The sequence below is a fragment of the Oncorhynchus clarkii genome, chromosome 1 (assembly GCF_045791955.1).
Source record: "Oncorhynchus clarkii lewisi isolate Uvic-CL-2024 chromosome 1, UVic_Ocla_1.0, whole genome shotgun sequence".
NCBI classification, from domain to species: Eukaryota; Metazoa; Chordata; class Actinopteri; order Salmoniformes; family Salmonidae; genus Oncorhynchus; species Oncorhynchus clarkii.
The window spans coordinates 65,059,301-65,082,962 of NC_092147.1; the positions used below are offsets into that span (position 1 = coordinate 65,059,301).

The 23,662-nt window shown below is 45.3% G+C and overlaps 1 protein-coding gene across 5 annotated transcripts in view; it reads left to right on the forward strand.

Annotated features, from left to right (window-relative positions):
• Window positions 1-23,662, forward strand: part of LOC139410554 (KH domain-containing RNA-binding protein QKI) — a 99,430-nt gene that overhangs the window by 18,003 nt on the left and 57,765 nt on the right. For all 5 annotated transcript variants that reach the window (XM_071155862.1, XM_071155868.1, XM_071155854.1 and 2 more), the window contains exon 2: window positions 18,657-18,799. In XM_071155862.1, the coding sequence (XP_071011963.1) occupies window positions 18,657-18,799 (143 nt within the window). The remainder of the gene's footprint in view (window positions 1-18,656; window positions 18,800-23,662) is intronic.

Consider the following 23,662-nt stretch of genomic DNA (forward strand, 5'->3'; position numbering starts at 1 on the left):
TCACGTTGTCTCACTCTAGTTCAGTGTCTCTCATTGTCTCACGTTGTCTCACTCTAGTTCATTGTCTCACGTTGTCTCACTCTAGTTCAGTGTCTCTCATTCCCTCACGTTGTCTCACTCTAGTTCAGTGTCTCTCATTGTCTCATGTTGTCTCACTCTAGTTCATTGTCTCACATTGTCTCACTCTAGTTCAGTGTCTCTCATTGTCTCACGTTGTCTCACTCTAGTTCAGTGTCTCTCATTGTCTCACGTTGTCGCACTCTAGTTCAGTGTCTCTCATTGTCTCACGTTGTCTCACTCTAGTTCAGTGTCTCTCATTGTCTCACGCTGTCTCACTCTAGTTCAGTGTCTCTCATTCTCTCACGTTGTCTCACTCTAGTTCAGTGTCTCTCATTGTCTCACGTTGTCTCACTCTAGTTCAGTGTCTCTCATTGTCTCACGTTGTCTCACTCTAGTTCAGTGTCTCTCATTGTCTCACGCTGTCTCACTCTAGTTCAGTGTCTCTCATTCTCTCACGTTGTCTCACTCTAGTTCAGTGTCTCTCATTCTCTCACGTTGTCTCACTCTAGTTCAGTGTCTCTCATTGTCTCACGTTGTCTCACTCTAGTTCAGTGTCTCTCATTGTCTCACGTTGTCTCACTCTAGTTCAGTGTCTCTCATTGTCTCATGCTGTCTCACTCTAGTTCAGTGTCTCTCATTCTCTCACGTTGTCTAACTCTAGTTCAGTGTCTCACGTTGTCTCACTCTAGTTCAGTGTCTCTCATTGTCTCACGTTGTCTCACTCTAGTTCAGTGTCTCTCATTGTCTCACATTGTCTCACTCTAGTTCAGTGTCTCTCATTGTCTCATGTTGTCTCACTCTAGTTCAGTGTCTCTCATTGTCTCACGTTGTCTCACTCTAATTCAGTGTCTCTCATTGTCTCACATTGTCTCACTCTAGTTCAGTGTCTCTCATTGTCTCACGTTGTCTCACTCTAGTTCAGTGTCTCTCATTCTCTCACGTTGTCTCACTCTAATTCAGTGTCTCTCATTCTCTCACGTTGTTTCACTCTAGTTCAGTGTCTCTCATTGTCTCACGTTGTCTCACTCTAGTTCAGTGTCTCTCATTCTCTCACGTTCTCTCACTCTAGTTCAGTGTCTCTCATTCTCTCATGTTGTCTCACTCTAGTTCAGTGTCTCTCATTCTCTCACGTTGTCTCACTATAGTTCAGTGTCTCTCATTCTCTCACGTTGTCTCACTCTAGTTCAGTGTCTCTCATTGTCTCACGTTGTCTCACTCTAGTTCATTGTCTCACATTGTCTCACTCTAGTTCAGTGTCTCTCATTGTCTCACGTTGTCTCACTCTAGTTCAGTGCCTCTCATTCTCTCACGTTCTCTCACTCTAGTTCAGTGTCTCTCATTCTCTCATGTTGTCTCACTCTAGTTCAGTGTCTCTCATTCTCTCACGTTGTCTCACTATAGTTCAGTGTCTCTCATTCTCTCACGTTGTCTCACTCTAGTTCAGTGTCTCTCATTGTCTCACTCTAGTTCATTGTCTCACGTTGTCTCACTCTAGTTCAGTGTCTCTCATTCTCTCACGTTGTCTCACTCTAGTTCAGTGTCTCTCATTGTCTCACGTTGTCTCACTCTAGTTCATTGTCTCACATTGTCTCACTCTAGTTCAGGGTCTCTCATTGTCTCACGTTGTCTCACTCTAGTTCAGTGTCTCTCATTGTCTCACGTTGTCTCACTCTAGTTCAGTGTCTCTCATTGTCTCACGTTGTCTCACTCTAGTTCAGTGTCTCTCATTGTCTCACGCTGTCTCACTCTAGTTCAGTGTCTCTCATTCTCTCACGTTGTCTCACTCTAGTTCAGTGTCTCTCATTCTCTCACGTTGTCTCACTCTAGTTCAGTGTCTATCATTGTCTCACGTTGTCTCACTCTAGTTCAGTGTCTCTCATTGTCTCACGCTGTCTCACTCTAGTTCAGTGTCTCTCATTCTCTCACGTTGTCTCACTCTAGTTCAGTGTCTCTCATTGTCTCACGTTGTCTCACTCTAGTTCATTGTCTCACATTGTCTCACTCTAGTTCAGTGTCTCTCATTGTCTCACGTTGTCTCACTCTAGTTCAGTGTCTCTCATTCTCTCACGTTCTCTCACTCTAGTTCAGTGTCTCTCATTCTCTCATGTTGTCTCACTCTAGTTCAGTGTCTCTCATTCTCTCACGTTGTCTCACTATAGTTCAGTGTCTCTCATTCTCTCACGTTGTCTCACTCTAGTTCAGTGTCTCTCATTGTCTCACGTTGTCTCACTCTAGTTCATTGTCTCACGTTGTCTCACTCTAGTTCAGTGTCTCTCATTCTCTCACGTTGTCTCACTCTAGTTCAGTGTCTCTCATTGTCTCACGTTGTCTCACTCTAGTTCATTGTCTCACATTGTCTCACTCTAGTTCAGGGTCTCTCATTGTCTCACGTTGTCTCACTCTAGTTCAGTGTCTCTCATTGTCTCACGTTGTCTCACTCTAGTTCAGTGTCTCTCATTGTCTCACGTTGTCTCACTCTAGTTCAGTGTCTCTCATTGTCTCACGCTGTCTCACTCTAGTTCAGTGTCTCTCATTCTCTCACGTTGTCTCACTCTAGTTCAGTGTCTCTCATTCTCTCACGTTGTCTCACTCTAGTTCAGTGTCTCTCATTGTCTCACGTTGTCTCACTCTAGTTCAGTGTCTCTCATTGTCTCACGCTGTCTCACTCTAGTTCAGTGTCTCTCATTCTCTCACGTTGTCTCACTCTAGTTCAGTGTCTCTCATTCTCTCACGTTGTCTCACTCTAGTTCAGTGTCTCTCATTGTCTCACGTTGTCTCACTCTAGTTCAGTGTCTCTCATTGTCTCACGTTGTCTCACTCTAGTTCAGTGTCTCTCATTCTCTCACGTTGTCTCACTCTAGTTCATTGTCTCACGTTGTCTCACTATAGTTCAGTGTCTCACGTTGTCTCACTCTAGTGCAGTGTCTCACGTTGTCTCACTCTAGTTCAGTGTCTCTCATTGTCTCACGTTGTCTCACTCTAGTTCAGTGTCTTTCATTGTCTCACGTTGTCTCACTCTAGTTCAGTGTCTCTCATTGTCTCACGTTGTCTCACTCTAGTTCAGTGTCTCTCATTCTCTCACGTTGTCTCACTCTAGTTCAGTGTCTCTCTGCTGCCTGTCTTCCCTCCAGTTTATCCTTGCCCAGGTCTGTTGAGAAGTGCTAGTGAGCCGAGTGAGCCTTGCGGCCATCAGGCCAGCCCCGGGGCACGTAGCGTCCATGTCACTGTGACACTGTGACCATATGCTGGTCTCCCTGCTCAGCCCAGCACCATCCTTACTCCTGGACCATTTTTAGCCATCACCACTGAGATTCATAATTTCCTTTGTGTCAGCACCTCCTGAGGCAGCAGCTGCTCAAAAGCAGCTCCGTACACTCACGGTATAGCCATGCACATACACGCGTACAAACACATTTAATACTGCCCTTTACATACGTACAGCACGAGGCTGCTGAGAGGAGGACGGCTCGTAGTAATGTCTGGGACGGAGCAAATGGAATGGCATCAAGCACTTGGAAACCATGTGTTTGATGTATTTGATACCATTCCACTGGTTCCGCTCCAGTCGTTCCCACGAGCCTGTCCTCCCCAATGAAGGAGCCACCAACCTCCTGTGACGTACAGCATGTACCGGTCCACAAGCTGACTTGAGGTGATTGGCTGAGCTTCTGCCCTAACCACAGTACAGCGTATCACAAAAGGTACAGCCTTGCTCTTTTACTGTATATAGTGCAGAAATCACTGCATTGTGCGAGCATGTGCGTGTGTGTGTGTGTGTGTGTGTTAGAGGTCGACCGATTAATCGGAATGGCTGATTAATTAGGGCCGATTTCAAGTTTTCAGAACAATCGGAAATCTGTATTTTTGGGCGCCGATTTCTATTTATTTATTTATTTTTATACCTTTATTTAACTAGGCAAGTCAGTTAAGAAACACAGTCTTATTTTCAATGACGGCCTAGGAACGGTGGGTTAACTGCCTTGTTCAGGGGCAGAACGACAGATTTTCACCTTGTCAGCTCAGGGAACCGATCTTGCAGTTAACTAGTTCAACGCAATAACGACCTGCCTCTCTCTCGTTGCACTCCACAAGGAGCCTGCCTGTTACGCGAATGCAGTAAGGCAAGGTAAGTTGCTAGCTAGCATTAAACTTATCTTATAAAAAACAATCAATCATAATCACTAGTTAACTACACATGGTTGATGATATTACTAGATATTATCTAGCGTGTCCTGCGTTGCATATAATCTGACTGAGCATACAAGCATACAAGTATCTAAGTATCTGACTGAGCGGTGATAGGCAGAAGCAGGCGCGTAAACATTCATTCAAACAGCACTTTTGTGTGTTTTGCCAGCAGCTCTTCGCTGTGCGTCAAGCATTGCGCTGTTTATGACTTCAAGCCTATCAACTCCCGAGATGAGGCTGGTGTAACCGAAGTGAAATGGCTAGCTAGTTAGCGTGCGCTAATAGCGTTTCAAATGTCACTCGCTCTGAGCCTTCTAGTAGTTGTTCCCCTTGCTCTGCATGGGTAACGCTGCTTCGATGGTGGCTGTTGTCATTGCGTTGCTGGATCGAGCCCAGGGAGGAGCGAGGAGAGGGACGGAAGCTATACTGTTACACTGGAAATACTAAAGTGCCTATAAGAACATCCAATAGTCAAAGGTTAATGAAATACAAATGGTATAGAGGGAAATAGTCCTATAATTCCTATAATAACTACAACTTAAAACTTCTTACCTGGGAATATTGAAGACTCATGTTAAAAGGAACCACCAGCTTTCATATGTTCTCATGTTCTGAGCAAGGAACTTAAACGTTAGCTTTCTTACATAGCACATATTGCACTTTTACTTTCTTCTCCAACACTTTGTTTTTGCATTATTTAAACCAAATTGAACATGTTTCATTATTTACTTGAGGCTAAATTGATTTTATTGATGTATTATATTAAGTTAAAATAAGTGTTCATTCAGTATTGTTGTAATTGTCATTATTACAAATAAATAAATAACAATTGGCCGATTAATCGGTATCGGCTTTTTTGGTCCTCCAATAATCGGTATCGGCGTTGAAAAAAATCATAATTGGTCAACCTCTAGTGTGTGTGGTCTTGTTCTTCTGTCCTCACGGGGACCTGAAGTCCCCACAAGGATAGGAAAAAAAGTATCCCTCGTATCCCCCTTTCCCACGTCCCCATGAGGACAAAGGCTATTTTAAACTCATGGACAAGTTTTAGGGTTACCGGTAAACATTGTTTCCATATGTTTGATGTGTTTGGTACCGTTGCATTGATTCCATTCCAGCCATTACAATGAGCCCGTCCTCCTGTAGCTGCTCCCACCAGCCTCCTCTGGTGCATACATGCTCTCTCTCTCTCTCTCTCCGAGTATTGCTATTGTTGTCTTTGTCTGTGTGTGTATCTGTCTATGTATGTGTCTGTGTGTATATCTGCCTGTGTGTTGCTGTGTGTGGGTACAGTCGCTGCGGTATGTGATTAGGTAGCACGGTGGATAATGAGGACGGTCAGCCCTGTCTTCCTGATCAGGCGGCCGTCTGCACCAGCATGCAGTGGTTTTCAAAAATCGAATCAAATCAAATGTTATTAGTCACATGCGCCAAATACAACAGTTGTAGACCTGACAGTGAAATGCTTACTTACGAGCACATAACCGACAGTGCAGTTTAAAAAAATACGGATAAGAATAAGAGATAAAAGTAACAAGTAATTAAAGAGCAGCAGTAAAAAATAACAATATATACAGGGGGGTGTCGGTACAGAGTCGATGTGCGGGGGCACCAGTTAGTTGAGGTAGTATGTACATGTAGGTAGAGTTAATTAAAGTGACTATGCATAGATGACAACAGAGAGTGGCAGTGGTGTGGATGGGAGGGCAAATGTGAATAGTCCGGGTAGCCACTTGACTAGATGTTCAGGATTCTTATGGCTTGTGGGTAGAAGCTGTTTAGTAGCCTGTTGGACCTAGACTTGGCGCTCTGGTATTGCTTGCCATGCGGCAGCAGAGAAAACAGTCTATGACTAGGGTGGCTGGAGTCTTTGACAATTTTCAGGGCCTTCCTCTGACACTGCCTGGTATAGAGGTCCTGGATGGCAGGAAGCTTGGCCCCAGTGATGTACTGGGCCGTTCGCATTACCCTCTGTAGTGCCTTGCAGTCGGAGGCCATACCAGGCAGTGATGCTCTCGATGGTGCAGCTGTAGAACCTTCTGAGGACCCATGCCAAATCTTTTTCAGTCTCCTGAGGGGGAATAGGGTTTGTCGTGCCCGCTTCACGACTGTCATGGTGTGCTTGGACCATGTTAGTTTGTTGGTGATGTGGACACCAAGGAACTTGAAGCTCTCAACCTATTCCACTACAGCCCTGTCGATGAGAACATGGGCGTGCTCTGTCCTCTTTTTCCTGTAGTCCACAATCATCTCCTTTGTCATGTTGAGGGAGAGGTTGTACTCCTGGCACCACACGGCCAGGTCTCTGACCTCCTCCCTATAGGCTGTCTCATTGTTGTCGGTGATCAGGCCTACCACTGTTGTGTCATCGGCAAATTTAATGATGGTGTTGGAGTCGTGCCTGGCCGTGCAGTCATGAGTGAACAGGGAGTACAGGAGGGGACTGAGCACGCACCCCTGAGGGGCCCCTGTGTTGAGGATCAGTGTAGCGGATGTGTTGTTACCTACCCTTACCACCTGGGGCGGCCCTTCAGAAAGTCCAGGATCCAGTTGTTGAGGATCAGCATAGCGGATGTGTTGTTACCTACCCTTATCACCTGGGGGTGGCCCGTCAGAAAGTCCAGAGGGAGGTGTTTAGTCCCAGGGTCCTTAGCTTATTGATGAGCTTTGAGGGCACTGTGGTGTTGAACGCTGAGCTGTGGTCAATGAATAGCATTCTCACGTAGGTGTTCCTTTTGTCCAGGTGGGAAAGGGCAGTGTGGAGTGGAATATAGACTGTATCATCTGTGGATCTGTTGGGGCGGTATGCAAATTGGAGTGGCCCTAGAGTTTCTGGGATGACGGTGTTGATGTGAGCCATGACCAGCCTTTCAAAGCACTCATGGCTACAGATGTGAGTGCTACGGGTCGGTAATCATTTTGGCAGGTTACCTTAGTGTTCTTTGGCACAGGCACTATGGTGGTCTGCTTAAAACATGGGAGAGATTGAACATTTCAGTGAAGACACTTGCTAGTTGGTCAGCGCATGCTCGCAGTACCCGTCCTGGTAATCCGTCTGGCCCTGCGGCCTTGTAAATGTTGATCTGTCTAAAGATCTTACCCACATCGGCTGCGGTACAGCTGTTGCTCGCATGCGTGTTTCAGTGCTATTTGCCTCGAAGCGAGCATAGAAGTAGTTTAGCTTGTCCGGTAGGTTCGTGTCACTGGGCAGCTCTCGACTGTGCTTCCCTTTGTAGTCTGTAGTGGTTTGCAGGCCCTGCCACATCCGACGAGCATCAGAGCCAGTGTAGTACGACTCGATCTTAGTCCTGTATTGATGCTTTGCATATTTGATGGTTCTTCTGAGGTCATAGCGGGATTTATTATAAGCTTTCGGGTTAGAGTCCCAATCCTTGAAAGTGGCAGCCCTAACCTTTAGCTCAGTGCGGATGCTGCCTGTAATCCATGGTTTCTGGTTGAGGTATGTACGTACTGTGGGGACGACGTCATTGATGCATTTATTGATGAAGCCAATGACTGATGTGGTGTACTCCTCAATGCCATTGGAGGAATCCTGGAACAAATTCCAGTCTGTGCTAGCAAAACAGTCCTGTAGCTTAGCATCTTCTTCATCTGACCACTTCTTTTATTGATCTAGTCACTCGTGCTTCCTGCTTTAATTTTAGCTTGTATACAGGTATCAGGAGGATAGAATTATGGTCAGATATGCAAAATGGAGGGCGAGGGAGAGCATGTTGATAGAAATGAGGTAAAACTGATTTAAGTTTCCCTGCATTAAAGTCCCCGGCTACTAGGAACGCCGCCTCTGGGTGAGTGTTTTCTTGTTTGCTTATGGCGGAATACAGCTCATTCAATGCTATCTTGGTGCCGGCCTCTGACTGTGGTGGTATGTAAACAGCTACAAAGAATATAGATGAAAACTCTCTCGGTAGGTAATGTTGTCTGCAGCTTATCATGAGAAATTCGACCTCAGGCGCCCAATGGCTCGAGACTTCCTTAGATATTGTGCACCAGCTGTTGTTTACAAAAATACATAGACCGCCGCCCCTTGCCTTACCAGACGCCGCTGTTCTATCCTGCCGGTACATCGTATAACCAGCCAGTTGATATTGTCGTCGTTCAGCCACGCATCCGTGAAGCATAAGATGTTACAGTTTTTAATGTCCCGTTGGTAGTTTAATCTTCCCAATAACTCGTCCATTTTATTGTCCAAAGATTGCATGTTTGCGAGCAGAATTGAGGGGAGTGGGGATTTATTCGATCGCCTCCTACTCCTCAGAAGGCAGCCCGCCCTCCGGCCTCTCTTTCTCCGCCTCCTCTTCACGCAGATCACTGGGGTCGGGGCCTGTTCCCGAGGGAGCTGTATATCCTCTGCCTTGGGCTCATCAGAGTCGTGAAAGAAGAAAAAGGATTCTGCTAGTCCGTGGTGAGTAATCGCAGTCCTGATGTCTAGAAGTTATTTTCGGTCATAAGAGACGGTAGCAGCAACATTATGAACAAAAATAGTTAAACAAAAAAAGTTACAAACAACGCAGATAAACGAACCCGTAAAGCATCTCCCTTCTGCTTCGGTGCCATTTTGACTAAAATACTCAACTGGCTCTGATGCTAGGCTCTGCTACTATGCTCTGCTACTAGGATCTGCTACTACAGTAGGCTCTGCTACTATGCTCTGCTACTATGCTCTGCTACTAGGATCTGCTACTACAGTAGGCTCTGCTACTATGCTCTGCTACTATGCTCTGCTCTGCTACTATGCTCTGCTACTAGGATCTGCTACGACAGTAGGCTCTGCTGCTAGGCTCTGCTACTATGCTCTGCTACTAGGATCTGCTACGACAGTAGGCTCTGCTGCTAGGCTCTGCTACTACAGTAGCCTCTGCTACTATGCTCTGCTGCTAGGCTCTGCTACGACAGTAGGCCTTGCTGCTAGGCTCTGCTACGACAGTAGGCTCTGCTGCTAGGCTCTGCTACTACAGTAGGCTCTGCTACTATGCTCTGCTGCTAGGCTCTGCTACGACAGTAGGCTCTGCTGCTAGGCTCTGCTACTACAGTAGGCTCTGTTACTATGCTCTGCTGCTAGGCTCTGCTACGACAGTAGGCTCTGCTGCTAGGCTCTGCTACTACAGTAGGCTCTGTTACTATGCTCTGCTGCTACAGTAGGCTCTGCTGCTAGTCTCTGCTACGAGGCTCTGCTACTAGGCTCTGCTACTAGGCTCTGCTACTAGGCTCTGCTACTAGGATCTGCTACAAGGCTCTGCTACTAGGCTCTGCTACTAGACTCTGCTGCTAGGATCTGCTACTAGGCTCTGCTGCTAGGCTCTGCTACTAGGCTCTGCTGCTAGGCATTGCTGCTAGGCTCTGCTACTAGGCTCTGCTGCTAGGCTCTGCTGCTAGGCTCTGCTGCTAGGCTCTGCTACTAGGCTCTGCTACTAGTCTCTGCTACTAGGCTCTGCTAGCTCACACCACTCCGCAACACTAAGCTAATTGAAGTGAGTCTGTGCCAGAGCAGGCAGTGCAGGGTGCGCATCCCCCCCTCCTCCTCTTTTCTACTCCCTCTCTTCTCTTCTTCTTGACAGGGAGTGTCCCTGCTCATTTTTGTCAGAGCGAGAGGTTTCAGGAGACTTTCTTTAGGCCACAGCTGGTTTGTGCCCACCGGGCCCCTGAGTCAATAATGGCAGTGGGATATGAGCTGCGGCCTGCCAGCTGGGCATTTATATATGGCACCCTGTCCCCCAATGACACAGCCTCCTAGTCATCTGAAGACCGTCATCTGAAGGGTGCTTGCTGGTCCCCTATTATCTGACCTTTGAACTGGTCTTCCTAGTTCCTCTCCATGTATTCTCTAGAGAGAATCCCCAGCCATTTGGGGTCTAAACTAGAGCAGTATATATTTTCATAGAGGAGAATGAGGCAACTGGACCGTACACAGAGATGTATCTCCCTATTTGCCCCCCAAAATGGAATCATCACTAATTACTAGAGCTGAAGTCCGTCTTGTGATGGATTGATTTAGCTGGGATCGGAGCTCTGTATTCATAGGTGGACACAAAGCAGGTACACTGTAGAGAGAGGGAGGGGGCGAAGGATGATTATTATCATTCTGAAGAAAGCACAGGTCCAGATGGCATCTCTGTTTGAGCACTCACCCTCATCCCCCCGTCCTGACTGAACCGTCACTCTCGATGTGGTCGCCACTCACAGAGCCCCGTAATTACAAACACAGGAGGGTGTCAGGACGATACTCTCTGTCTCCCTCTCTCTCTCTCTCTCTCTCTCTCTCTCTCTCTCTCTCTCTGTCTCTCTCTCCGTCTCTCACTCTTTCTGTCTCTCTGTCTCTCTCTCTCTCTCTCTGTCTCTCTCTCTCTCTCTCTGTCTCTCTCTCTCTCTCTCTCTCTGTCTCTCTCTATCTCTCTCTCTCTGTCTCTCTCTATGTCTCTCTGTCTCTCAATTCAATTCAATTGACTTTATTGACATGGAAAGTTCATTATTACTTACATTGTCAAAGTATACATATCGAAAATATATAAATAAAATGAAAATATATATTGATTTATAAAATATATTTATATATAAATAAATGGTGGGACCAACAGCAATAATAATAGTAGTAGTGGACATGGGATTACCATTAACAACAACTACAACAACAATATTAATGAGAACAACAATACATTAAAGCAATGGTAGTGGACCAGTGTCAACATGACTGAAAAGACAGTCTCTCTCCCATGACCGAGAAGACACATGACATGGTATGAAAGATAAACTTTGCACTTTTCACTGGCTGTCCCTCAGGTTGTGGCAGGAGGACACATATTTGGCTGCCAAAATGACACATTTAGGCTTTTCACCCAATAAATATTTGATCTTTTATAGTTTCAAATTCTTTGTATTGAGTTAGATTTTTGGGAAAGACATATTCTCTTAGGTCTGAGTATTTGTCACAGTGTAATAGGAAATGCAGCTCTGTCTCTACCTCTCCCCTGGAGCAGAGTGAGCACAGCCTGTCCTCTCTGGGCAGCCAGGTTTGCCTGTGACGACCGGTCTCCATAGCCAGACTGTGCTCACTGAGTCTGTACCTAGTCAATGTTTTCCTCAGTTTTCTATCAGTCACAGTGGTCAGATAGTCTGCCACCATGTACTGTCTGTTTAGAGCCAAATAGCATTGAAGTTTACTTTGATTTTTTGTGGTGTCTTTCCAATAGGTGATATATTTTTCTTTTTGTTTTGTGATGATTTGGTTGGGCCAGAGTGCTGTCCTGAGGCTCTATGGGGTTGGTTTGGGTTGGTGAACTGAGCCACAGAACCAGCTGGCTGAGGGGACTCTTCTCTTGTTTCATCTCTTGACATTGTAGAGCTGTGTGATGGAATGTTTTGGGGTCACTTGTTTTTAGATGGTTGTAAAATTGTATGGCTCTTTTTTAATTCGAATGAGGAGGGGTTATTGGCCCAATTCTGCTCTACATGTTATCTGGAGTTTTTCTTTGCACTTGCAATAGTCTTGCAAAACTCTGCATGCAGCATTTCAATTGGATGTTTGTCCCATTTGGTAAATTCACTATTAGAGATTGGACCCCATACTTCACTGCCATATAGAGCAATTGGTTCTATAACTGATTGAAAAATTTGGAGCCAGATTCTAATTGGAATTTCGATTTTGATGTTCCTTTTAATGGCATAGAATGCTCTTCTTGCTTTGTCTCTCAGCTCATTCACAGCCATGTGAAAGCTACCTGTGTTGCTGATATCTAGTCCCAGATATGTGTAGTTTTTGGTGTGTTCTAATAGAACTGTGTCCAAATAGAATTTATATTTGTCATCCTTATTTCCAGACCTTTTTTGGAATATCACTATATTTGTTTTTTTTAGGTCTCTGTTTCTCTCTGTCTCTCTCTCTCTCTTTGTCTCTCTCTCTCTCTCTCTCTCTCTCTCTCTCTGTCTCTCTCTCTCTGTCTCTCGCTCTCTGTCTCTCTCTCTTTGTCTCATGTGCTCATGCTCTCGTTTTTTCTCTCTATCTCGGTCTCTTGCTCGCTTTCATTCTCTAACTTTTTGTCATTTCTGTCCGCATGTCTCAATCTTCCTCTCTGTGTGTGCTGCCCTTACCATAAAGGAAGGTGATATCATATCATGTCAGTCTGGTGAAGAACGCGGCCTGCTTAGGGCGCCAGCTGATCACAGCCCCACACACACACGCGGACACACGCACCCCCACACACACCCACATTCACACACACACACACTGCATCTGATAGATACACTGATCTCACCCACATAAAAAAATAACACAGCTTGCTATAGAATACTACAATGCTTACTATGGAATTCTGTAATAAACTGTAGAATACTATACTACACAATGTAGAGTTCCTCGATCATGTGTATTTCTTACTACAGAATGTAGTAGAGTACTATAATAAATACTACAGTAATGTCCGCAAAAACACTTTTTTTACTATTGTAAATACTACAGTATTTAATTTGCATATACCCTGCCCATTCCCCTCCCCCATAGCCCAAGTGAGAAACCTACATGCCAAGTATAGACCATATTGTGTTCCATACAGATTACAGAAAAGAGCAGATGCTGTGAGCTCTCCGTTCAGACCCCAGTCCTACCTACTTACAGGTTCTGGAAAACATGCTCTGTCAGTATTTCTCCCGTCGGTTTCCTGAAGGAGAAAGCCTCCACTTCTATGTCAAAGATAATAAAACAAAAACACTGCAGTAAATACTACAGTATATACATACAGTAATACTACAGTATTTAGACCATAGTATAATATTGTATTTTCTTATATGGGCACATTCTGGGGATCAGCTGAGAAACTGCAACTCATCAGCTGCTTTTTCAGCAATAAGTCAATCTTATGGCACCAGTGTCACATCTCCTCCAGGCTGTTGATTGAACAGAGACTAGTTGCTCGTGATCTTTACTTTGATTTTCACCACAACCCTGCTTCATTCTGATTATTGAATGAGCAACTAACTGTTTAAGGTTTTGATGCGATGGTTAAGGGTCTGTGGATGCAAGCGTGTGTCTGTGAGGGTCATTTGCTCTCAGGCTAACAGTGTGCGATGTTCAGGAAAGCAGAGGCTCCGTTGCCGCAGATACATGCGGCAGACTATGTTCAATTGTCGGTTGAATGAACCTGTGTGTATTGAATCTCTCTCTCAGGATCACTTGGATGAGCATCACAAATGTCATCATACGCTTGTCAGATTGTCACTGTTCCTTTACAATAGAGCAACTGTTACGTTACCTTTTGCACTAAATGTATACTTGTATGGGGGGGCACAGGTGTGTGTGTGTGTGTGTGGGCGCGTGTGTGTGTGGGCACGAGTGAAAGTGTGTGTCCTCGCATACACAGGTGGCAGCAGTGTGTGCTCAGTAGTGCAGAAGGATTAGCCCTTCAGGCCAGAGCAGGACATTTATTGAATTCAGAGGGGTTCAGAAAGCTGACAAATCACCCCAAAAAATGCTGTAATAACGCTGTCCATAAATGACCGTGGACAGTTTAATCGTCCTCGGGACTGGGGTTCCAGTCGGACCACTGGACAAGAACCCGACATACACAATTCGTTCACACTGATTTCCGTCTCATAATCGAGACATTCCTAGTGAAAATTCATTCCTGTCCCGTCTTGTCCTGTCAATTATTTCCCTGTACTGTCCTGATCCCGCAACAGTTCTCTAACCCCGGAACATTCCTGTCTTTTCCCAGTAAAAATCACTCCTGCCCTGTGCTCATTTTCTGCACCCAGAAATATGTAGCGTATTGTGTTTTGTTTCGGAAGTATTGAAAATGATGAAAATAATGCAATATGCGACTGTGATATGTGGTTGTCTTACCTACCGCATCTTAGTTAAATGCACTGACTGTAGGCCTACGTCACTCTGGATAACAGCATATTCTAAATGACCGAAAGGTAGATGGATTAAGCTGGAGGATGAGGACAAGAGACCCCAGCCGGATGGTCTATCTCTGCACAGCACTGGCATAAAACTGTAGCCTCCAGCTGAGCACTGTGTACATATCAACATTTACAGTACATGAACATGTACAACATTGTTTGCTTTACTGAGTGGCAATACTGCATAAGTCAATCTGTTTTCCTTTCACTTTTCACCTCAGATGGCATGGGTTTAGTAAAATACGCAAACGATTGGGCTTGATGGTAAGTTGTTGGGAGTAGAGCAGCTCTGCCGTTTTAGGCCGCTTGTCCAGCTCTCCGGTTGGTATCCTATTTGATTAAACAGCACCATTTCTTCTTCTTCTTTTTTTTTTTACAAGCCATGTGCTCGGTTCCTTCATTGCCAAAGACAACTCCATCAAATTGAGCTAAAACATTGCTCTTTCCTTGGCTCTAATGATAATGTTAGTGATAGGTCCTTTGTCTGCAACAAGACGTTGCAATTCCTCTATTGAAGGCTTCATCATTTAGCCTACTGAGGTAGTTTGGCATCTGAGGTAACCTATGGCTACAACTGAAGCGAGTGACCCGGGGGAGGAGGGGGGGGGGGGGGGGGGATTACCCTTTGTTAAATGTATTTTTATTAAGTAAACTATATTAGGCCTAGCCTACACAGTCGTTGTTTTTTATGAAATGCTCCTCACATGACGTATTTCCACACCAAAAAATCATGTTTATAACTGTTCCTGTGGACTGTTGATCCTGTCCTGTCCTGAACTTGACTCTAGAACTTGACTCCCATTCCTACCAGAATCCCGCGGGACCTGCAAGACCCGCGGGAGTCTTGTTCCCGTGTCAGCCTCTAATTCCCAGCATCAATAAACATCTGCACATGATCAAATATTTAATCTGACAATTTAATTAAATTACCCAGCATGATTTTATAAGATCACACCGTTTCCCTGAAATCATGCATTAAATTAACTTGGCAGTATTTTATCCCTGCACTTCCCTTCCTCTTGCATTAGCTGGGGTTGTCTATTTTATCAGCGAGCTTGAAACAGCAGCAGTGTTCACGACTCAGAGTAATAACTGAAATGTATGGCATCCCGGGGAGGGGGAAAATGAACGCTGAATTGGCCGCCGTCACGCCCAACAAAGGGCCTCAATATATCGCCTCTCTGCATGTTTCAGCCCTAATCCCTTCACATATCTCATGTGTTTTAAAGGCAGAAGTGGCATGCCAGACGCTTGGGAGAAAAACACGATTGTTATTTATGTACGTAGCAGACATTTCACATGTAAGACTAAGCTATATGTATAACGACGCTGGATGATTTACTAAGATAATTCAGGTTGGAATTCCCCCAGGCTCGGTCCCAAATCCCCTTGGATTTGATTTTCGTTGGAATGCTCTCAAGGCGGTTTCCTTTCCCTATGTACCTCATGTTTCGACAATAGCCCATACACCACAGCACATCTAAATGAGCTTTCTTTCTTCTATGTACCTAGCTGTTACTGTTGCTCCCACACATTACAAAATGAAGATGCTGCACTACTGTAGATTATTGCAACAATAGCAACTGGAGCCATTCCATCTGCATTCATGGGAACTGAAATACAGATGATTCCATTATTTGGCAGCAGTAGCTTGTGCCAGCTTGTCGATACCACTAGAGCCAGTGCTTTGTCTGGTGTGGTGTAGAGCAGAGAAGGGTTTCAGTGCTGTTTTTTTTTCCTCCATCACATTTACATTTGAGTAATTCAGCAGATGCTCTTATCCCTTATCCAGAGTGGCTAACAGTTTGTCTTGTTTATTTTACTCCTCTGGCTCCTCTTGAAGGAAGTTTTTCTCTGAGGGATGTTTTTTTCCCACAGTGCCAGCCTTGACCATCCCACAGGGGGCTGTAAATCACCTACCATTACAATAGGCCCATAAAGCCATCCACCAGCTGCAGCCTCACTCTGCCATCACACTGGGCTCCCCGACATACAGGATCAATGTGATGATGATGGACGTCTGTATAATGACCATACTTCCACGCTGGTCAAGGCTGAGGTTACTGGAGGAGGCATTTGTACCTCTCTCTGTGTGTGTGTGCCACATTGGTCGTGTGTGTTTGCAGGTCTCGGTGGACCCTCCCTGCGTGTGAAGAAGCCAATTAAGTCATCAATGTTGTGGGCGTATCAGTGTACTTTATGTATATGATGAATGCATGGCAGTATGTCAGGAAACCATCTCCATTTTAATTACACCTCTCCATCCTTCTTGGTTTGCCCCAGAGAATATCATATCAGGAGTCCGTCCCTCCCCATGTGTGCCGGGGCAGCTAGGGACGGGGATATTTCATGTATTTGATGAAATATTAACAGAGGTGGTGGTTTTAATTATCCTCTCCACCTTTTAGAACGCTCTCTTTCTCTCTCTCCATCTCTCCATCGCCTTCTTTCTCCCTTTCCTTCTTTCTCTCCCTCTTCCTTTTCTTCTCTCTCTCCCTCTCTCGCTTTCTCTCTCTCTCGTTCCTCCCCACTTCTTCCCTTCTTTCTCGCCTCGGGGATAACATCCACTGGTTTAACTACAGAACGGGAGAGTTAGAACCCCCTTCGTTAAAAGGGCCGATTGTCTCTAAAAGTAATTTACCATGATTACCGGTCCTCCATCTCCCTGCTTCTCCTCTGCGGTGCACACAGGCCATGTGAATGACGTATAGTCTCCACGGTTTGTTCAAGGCAGGCGTGCCTCAAGTTCTCCCTCTCTTTAATTTAATCTGTCTCATTTCCTCCCTCCCTCCCTCCCTCCCTCCCTCCCTCCCTCCCTCCCTCCCTCCCTCCCTCTGTCCGTCCATCCGTCCGTCTGTCTGTTTATTTCTCTCTGCTCATCTCTCTCTTTCCCTTTCTCTCTCACTCCTCTCTGTCATCAATACTACAGTGTTGACTTACTGGTGTCTTTTTTTCTGCCGCTGAGAGAGTTTGAGAGGAGGCCCACAGGCCCAGCAGTTCGACTTGTTTATTGAGGTTATGCCTGAGGTTACATGACTCCCCAGTCTGAGTTGTCTGTCGCTCTGTAGCCTTTGAATTAAGCTTCTCAAATGTCTGTATATCTGTTATTTTCATGCCTTCAGCTGTTGTTGGCATACCATAGCCACCCTGTGTGTGTGTGGTGTGTGTGTGTGTGTGTGTGTGTGTGTGTGTGTGTGTGTGTGTGTGTGTGTGTGTGTGTGTGTGTGTGTGTGTGTGTGTGTGTGTGTGTGTGTGTGTGTGTGTGTGTGTGTGTGTGTGTTGGCTGAATTAATGTGGTGGATTAAGTTATCTTTTCCATGTATGTGTACGTGTAATGTGTACGTGTAATGTTTGGCTCATGTCTGAATGAGTGTCTGTCTGTGTGAGATTGTTTACATATATATGCATTATCAGTAATAGGGGCACAGCTGGCAGGCTTTACAGTTGACAGCTTTCATGAATAGGTAGCTAAAGGAGACAGGTGTTTTAAGGACTTACATCTGTAGACCAGGTGGAGGTAGACCAGTTGGAGGTAGCTAAAGGAGACAGGTGTGGTAAGATCTTACATCTGTAGACCAGTTGGAGGTAGCTAAAGGAGACAGGTGTGGTAAGGACTTACATCTGTAGACCAGTTGGAGGTAGCTAAAGGAGACAGGTGTTTTAAGGACTTACATCTGTAGACCAGGTGGAGGTAGACCAGTTGGAGGTAGCTAAAGGAGACAGGTGTGGTACGGTCTTACATCTGTAGACCAGTTGGAGGTAGCTAAAGGAGACAGGTGTGGTAAGGACTTACATCTGTAGACCAGTTGGAGGTAGCTAAAGGAGACAGGTGTTTTAAGGACTTACATCTGTAGACCAGGTGGAGGTAGACCAGTTGGAGGTAGCTAAAGGAGACAGGTGTGGTAAGGTCTTACATCTGTAGACCAGGTGGAGGTAGCTAAAGGAGACAGGTGTGGTAAGGTCTTACATCTGTAGACCAGTTGGAGGTAGCTAAAGGAGACAGGTGTGGTAAGGACTTACATCTGTAGAACAGTTGGAGGTAGCTAAAGGAGACAGGTGTGGTAAGGACTTACATCTGTAGACCAGGTGGAGGTAGCTAAAGGAGACAGGTGTGGTAAGGACTTACATCTGTAGACCAGGTGGAGGTAGCTAAAGGAGACAGGTGTGGTAAGGACTTACATCTATAGAACAGGTGGAGGTAGACCAGTTGGAGGTAGACCAGTTGGAGGTAGACCAGTTGGAGGTAGCTTGTCATACCTGTCATACGGGATGTCCTGATTCTTCAACTACTATATAGGGTCTACTGTATATTTCCTCACTGTCACTCATATGTGGTTGTATGAGCGGGTCTATGAACCCGTGTTGGTCTTTATTCGTTATGGCGTGACTGGTATCCTTACCAATCTGTCTCACACTTTTTATTTTTTTACCAGTACCGATGTTGTTCTGACGATCACCCGACTGACGTGTTTGTTTCTCCTCCTCTCCTCCAGAGATCAGCCGGGTGCGGAAGGACATGTACAACGACACGCTAAACGGCAGCACAGAGAAGCGGAGCAGCGAGCTCCCTGACGCAGTGGGCCCCATCGTGCAGCTCCAGGAGAAGCTCTTTGTCCCTGTAAAAGAGTACCCCGATGTGAGTACAACCTGTCGGGCGATCACGCACGCACGCGCTCACACACGTCATCTCCCCCCACACACACACACATGCACCTGAAGGACCACCACCAAGTTTCCAATGAAAAATGGATGTTTGCGTCAAGGCACTTTCCTAGATTCATCTGAATAATATCATTTCTGGTAAACTGGGCGCAGCTCTATTCAGTATAAGGTTTATTGGATTACCAGGTTTTTACAAATCCAGGTAATCTAGTTTCCTCTGCATTAGAAGATGGGCCCTTGTCACAGTTATTGATTAGGATAGGAGGTGGGCGGAGGGGGATCCTGTCTGGGCATGTAAACCTGAGGGATAGCTACTGTTATTGGACTGATTGTCCTATGTGCAGAATAGTCTCACCTTCCCTATATTTATTGACATGGTCTTGAATCATGTCCCTCAACGAATTCCCTTAATCTGAATCATACCAGTACTGTACAATCACCACTACATTGTTGAAAGATTCTGAAAACAGAAAATTCTGTAATTTACGGTCCGGTATCATATCTACTATATCATTTCTGAACAGCTGTGCTGTTTCTTTATCTCAGTATTATTAGTCATGTAAACATATTATATCATAAAAAAAAACACAAATACATTAGATAGTGGGTACTAGGCAGAAGATGCAGTATGCACCTGAAATACTCTGTAGAAGTCCTCACATTGGACTCCCCTCAACCGTATGTTGATTCTAACTCGCACCTGAACCCGCCTAGCAGTTAACAAATCTTTTAAGCAATCGCCCTCGGATCCTGCTCGCCTAACCCTCCTGGCCCAGAAGGAGCGAGTCGAGTTCCGAGCTGATTGATCCCAATGAACTTGTTTCTCTGAGTGGCAGATTCTTGCGTGGGCAGCATTAGTGGAGGTGAATCCTTGGAGGTTTAAACACACCGCTCCAGTCCAGATTAGTCCGCTGTATTTCTGCTGAAGTTTTAAGGCTATAAAAAAGGTTGTTTATGCCACCATATTTCCCCAGGGCGGTTGAGTCAGTTGAGTTTCCTATTGACCAGTGTATCTGGAAATATTGGATTCCTTCCCCCAGAAGAGCCATTTTCATGTTGCATGTTATGAATTTGTAACAAATTGTGAATATGGATATTGTGGTAAATGTAGTTGATGTATGAATTGATTTAGCTTTGGTGACATTCCTTTAGGAATTGAAGGGTACTGTCTCTGCAGTCTGTCTACCTGTGTTTGCTGTGATAGTGTGAGCTACGTTTATGGGTCTTTTAGTTTCCATATCCGTCCTTGTGTGTTTGTCTGCTCTACTAATCTCCAGGAAAGGCCAGCAGCAGCAGAAGAGTGACTGAGTGTCGATGCTGGCTGTCCTTGCTGCTCTGAAGGACAGAGGGGATCATTATTACTGAGGATGGGTTCATTAGGAACACTGGGAGATGAAATGCCAGGACTTCAAGTAGCCCCCACCTGAGAGTGCTGGAGCCCTGTGTGTGTGTGTGTGTGTGTGTGTGTGTGTGTGTGTGTGTGTGTGTGTGTGTGTGTGTGTGTGTGTGTGTGTGTGTGTGTGTGTGTGTGTGTGTGTGTGTGTGTGTGTGTGTGTGTGTGTGTGTGTGTGTGTGTGTGTGTGTAATTTTTACTACACTTGTCAGGACCAAAAGCCCTCATAAGAATATTAAACCAACTCAGAGAAGTGAGGACATTTTGCCGGTCCTCACTTGTAAAAAGGCTATTTTAGTCTTATGGGTTAGGGCCTTTCGAGTGGCGCATCGCAGTGTTGCTGCGTAACTACAGCCTGGGGTTGGACCGGGAGTCCCATAGGGCTGCTCAGAATTGGCCCAGCGTCGTCCGGGTTAGGGGAGGGTTTGGCCGGGGGAAGCTTTAGTTGGCTAATCGCACTCTAGCGATTCCTTGTGGCGGGCCGGGTGCCTGCAGGCTGACCACGGTCGTCAGTTGAACAGTGTTTCCTCCGGCACATTGGTGCAGCTGGCTTCCGGGTTAAGAGAGCGGGTGTTAAGAAGCGCGGTTTGGCGGGTCATGTTTCAGAGAACGCATGACTCGACCTTCACATCTCCTTAGCCCGTTGTGGAGTTGCAGCGATGAGACAAGATCGTAATTGGATATCGCCAAATTGGGGAGAAAAAGGGGCTCAAAAAAAAATATAAGAATTAGAGTTAGGATTAGGATCAGGGGTTAGATTTAGGGCTAGGAGTTTGGGAAAATGTCATTTTGAATGGGAATATATTGTTGGTCCCCAAAACGTAAGGGTGTGTGTGTGTGTGTGTGTGTGTGTGTGTGTGTGTGTGTGTGTGTGTGTGTGGTTTTGCATACAGTTATCATGGCTGATAGTGACGTGTTTTCCACAGGTTGGAGTAGTTAACCCCTTAGAGTCGATGTCCGATACCGATTATTGGAGGACCAAAAAGCCGATACCGATTAATTGGACAATTTTTTTATTTCTTTCTAATAAAGACATTTACAACAATACTGAATGAACACTTATTTTAACTTAATATAATACATCAATAAAATCAATTTATCCTCAAGTAAATAATGAAACATGTTCAATTTAGTTTAAATAATGCAAAAACAAAGTGTTGGAGAAGAAAGTAAAAGTGCAATATGTGCTATGTAAGAAAGCTAACGTTTAAGTTCCTTGCTCAGAACATGAGAACATATGAAAGCTGGTGGTTCCTTTTAACATGAGTCTTCAATATTCCCAGGTAAGAAGTTTTAGGTTATAGTTAGTATAGGAATTATAGGACTATTTCCCTCTATACCATTTGTATTTCATTAATCTTTGACTATTGGATGTTCTTATAGGCACTTTAGTATTGACAGTGTAACAGTATAGCTTCCGTCCCTCTCCTCGCTCCTCCCTGGGCTCGAACCAGCAACACAACAACAATTAGCTTGCGCTAACTAGCTAGCCATTTCACTTCGGTTACACTAGCCTCATCTCGGAAGTTGATAGGCTTGAAGTCATAAACAGAGCAATGCTTGACGCACAATGAAGAGCTGCTGGCAAAACGCACGAAAGTGCTGTTTGAATGAATGTTTACGCGCCTGCTTCTGCCTACCACCGCTCAGTCAGATACTTAGATACGTGTATGCTGTCAGATTATATGCAACGCAGGACACGCTAGGTAATATCATCAACCATGTGTAGTTAACTAGTGATTATGATTTATTGTTTTTTCTAAGATAAGTTTAATGCTGGCTAGCAACATACCTTGGCTTACTGCATTCGTGTAACAGGCAGTCTCCTTGTGGAGTGCAACGAGAGAGAGGCAGGTCGGTATTGCGTTGGACGAGTTAACTGTAAGGTTGCAAGATTGGATCCCCCGAGCTGTCAAGGTGAATATCTGTCGTTCTGCTCCTGAACAAGGCAGTTAACCCACCATTCCTAGGCCGTCATTGAAAATAAGAATGTGTTCTTAACTGACTTGCCTAGTTAAATATTGTTTAATATTGTTGATTGTTGTGAAAACTTGAAATCGGCCCTAATTAATCGGCCATTCCGATTAATCGGTCGACCTCGTGTGTGGGTGTGTGTGTGTGTGTGAAAAAGAAAGGGAATAGTGTGGCTAGGAAGTGGTTCATGGATGGTATTCTAGTCTATTTCTGGGGGTTGTGGTGAATACAACAGTATGAGTTGGAGGGAAGAGGGTGGAGGGAGGGGGACAGGCAATGTGAATGAGCTGTCGTCATCCATCATTTGGCTGCTGCGTGTCCTTTTCTGGGTCATGCTTGTCCACAGTGGAGATGAGCGAGAGAGACTGCAACTGATTATTAATTAATTAGAAGCATGTGCGGCTGGATTGATTCTCCCTCGGTCTTCTCATTTGGCCTTGGCCATCCTTCACAAACGTCAAAGAGGGAGGGAGGGAGGGAGGAAAGAAAGAAAGAAAGGAGAGTAGGGACGCGTGTGTGTTTGGTGCACGTCCTTGCATAGGTGTTTGTTTGTGTGTGTGTGTGTTTGAGAGAGAGAGAGAGGTGAGGGCAGGGGGGAGTGACTTTGGTTTTAGGAGGGCAGCCCTCCCTCCCATCCCTGCTGCTGGAGGTCCACTTGAGGTGCAGAGAAGATTGAGTGAAGGGGTGTATAGAAGGAGAGGAGACAGGGCTGTCTGTGTCTGTGATTAGGTGAGCTATGGCATATAAATTAGCCCCCTCATTAATGCGATGATTATAAACAGCGCTAGACGCAGGGGAGAGAGGAAGGTGCCAGCAACACAGCAACACAGGCGTTGTGGATCACTGCTTGGCTAATGAAGGTTAATTAGGGTTCATTAGGACATTAGGACCGCTCTGACAACACACAGCATCATCACCCAGGAGGGGCTGAGGCCGGGATAAGGCTCACCTCATTCTGTCATTCACCACACACAGATCAAACAGATGACGCAACACCAATGTCAGTCTACTAAACCGATGGGAAGGGAAATCATTTACGCCGGAAATGAAAAGTGGGATTATATATGATTCCAAATAGGAAGAAGATAGATGCCATTTTCTGATTACTGTTACTACGAGCCAAAAGGAATGTCTCGTACTATTTTCAAGGCCCTGCTCTCCCGGGTTTCACGTTCATGCGTACTTTAAAAGATACGTGAATGTCCATTGGTATTTATCATTAGGTCAATTATGATAAGGTCAATAATCACTCACAAGAAGAACGCGCACACGTACAGTGCACACACGCACGCACACACCCTCTCCTGAAGGAGCTCTCTGGCCTATCTTCGTCCACGCTCAGCCTCTTGTCCTCCATAATAATGCAAACAAAAGACGTCCTGCAAAAGGGAATTGGAGCAGAGTGCGATTTAGAAGCCATGCAATAATTAATTTGCCTATTACAGCGGCCAGCTCGTTTATCTTCATAAG